General features: G+C 48.6%; 1 protein-coding gene across 1 annotated transcript in view; it reads right to left on the reverse strand.

Moving 5' to 3' along the window:
- The window catches only part of P4HA3 (prolyl 4-hydroxylase, alpha polypeptide III), a gene marked incomplete at its 5' end in the record, with an annotated part of 41,978 nt that extends 40,427 nt beyond the window's left edge, over positions 1-1,551 (reverse strand). The window contains one exon of the mRNA XM_010848870.1: positions 1,511-1,551. Coding sequence (XP_010847172.1) covers positions 1,511-1,551 — 41 coding nt within the window. The remainder of the gene's footprint in view (positions 1-1,510) is intronic.
- Between the last annotated feature and the right edge of the window lies 1 nt (position 1,552).

Raw genomic sequence — 1,552 nt, forward strand, 5'->3', positions numbered from 1 at the left:
AAGGAGCAAGCATCTTATAATTTCATGGCTGCAGTCACCATCTGCAATGATTTTGGAGCCCCCCAAAATAAAGTCTCTCACTGTTTCCAATGAAACATTTCCCCATCTATTTGCCATGAAGTGATAGGACCGGATGCCATGATCTTAGTTTTTGAATGCTGAGTTTTAAGCCAACTTTTTCATTCTCTTCTTTCACTTGCATCAAGAGGCTTGTTAGTTCTTCTTCACTTTCTGCTGTAAGTGTGGTGTCATCTGCATATTGATATTTCTCCCAGCAATCTTGATTTCAGCTTTTGCTTCATCCAGTCCAGCATTTCTCATGATGTACTCTGCATATAAGTTAAACAAGCAGGGTGACAATATACAGCCTTGACATTCTCCTTTCCTGATTTGGAACCAGTCTGTTGTTCCATGTCCAGTTCTAACTGTTGCTTCCTGACCTGCATATAGGTTTCTCAAGAGGCAGATCAGGTGGTCTGGTATTCCCATCTCTTTCAGAATTTTCCACAGTTTATTGTGGTCCACACAGTCAAAGGCTTTGGCATAGTCAATAAAGCAGAAGTAGACGTTTTTCTGATTGATTGTATAGCAAAACAATATTGGCTGAGCATCTATTAGTGTGTGCTACACTCAGCATCTCCAAGCCTCAAGTATGGTTTTGCCCAGTGGTTTTGTTTTCCTGCTGTCAAATACGTTCATACACATATACATCTCAGTGACAGTATTTAGAGTTCTTACGTGTGTGTAAAGAGAAGACATCTCAGATTAACAATCATGATATTACAGACTCCAGGCTCTTAGAGGACAGGGTAGGTTCTTGTTCACCATTCTCTTCCCAGTGCCTGGAACAGTGCTTGGTTCATAGAAGACACTCAAACATATACGGTGAATGAACTGATCAACCTGAAGCATTATTCCTATAGAGACCTGGACAATTACTAGGCATGATATCCATAGGGTCGTGCCCCCCAGTCACAATGACATGTAAATCTCATACACAGTCACAGAATGTCCCCCCATACTAAACATCAGTTCCCTGGGTCACATGGTCAACACACGTGTGGCTACAGTGTCACCGTATTCTCTCCGCTTCACTCTCTCAGGGTCGCTGTGTCTCTGTAACAGAGAATCTGGGGGCTCACACAGCTTGACTCAGTACCTTGTGAAGCTCTACTCCGCCCCACAGTCGCTCCACCGCAGGTTCCCACAGCGGACCAACCTGGCGGTGTGAGGCTGGATGGGGGTGCCGCTGCGTGTGTGCGAGGCACGGAGTCTGAGGTCCTACGCAGTGTGACACGGTGTCTCGGGGTGCCCCTCAGGATGACGATAGCTCTGGGGAGTCATACTGGGCCACGGTACCTTGGTCTCCGGGTTGGACACCGCATCCGAAGTCCCAGCAGGGTGACCACGAACCTGAGTTACCCCCGGCCCTGAGGGACAAAGTCTGGGCCTCGTCCGTCCTCCGAGACTCAGTCTCTCCGGCTCACACCCCGCCCCCCGGTCCCCTCACCTGGTCAGGTCCCGCAGCCGCGCCTCCTCCCCGCGCAGGTAG

Source organism: Bison bison, unplaced genomic scaffold (genome assembly GCF_000754665.1).
Source record: "Bison bison bison isolate TAMUID 2011002044 unplaced genomic scaffold, Bison_UMD1.0 scf7180017864276, whole genome shotgun sequence".
NCBI classification, from domain to species: domain Eukaryota; kingdom Metazoa; phylum Chordata; class Mammalia; order Artiodactyla; family Bovidae; genus Bison; species Bison bison.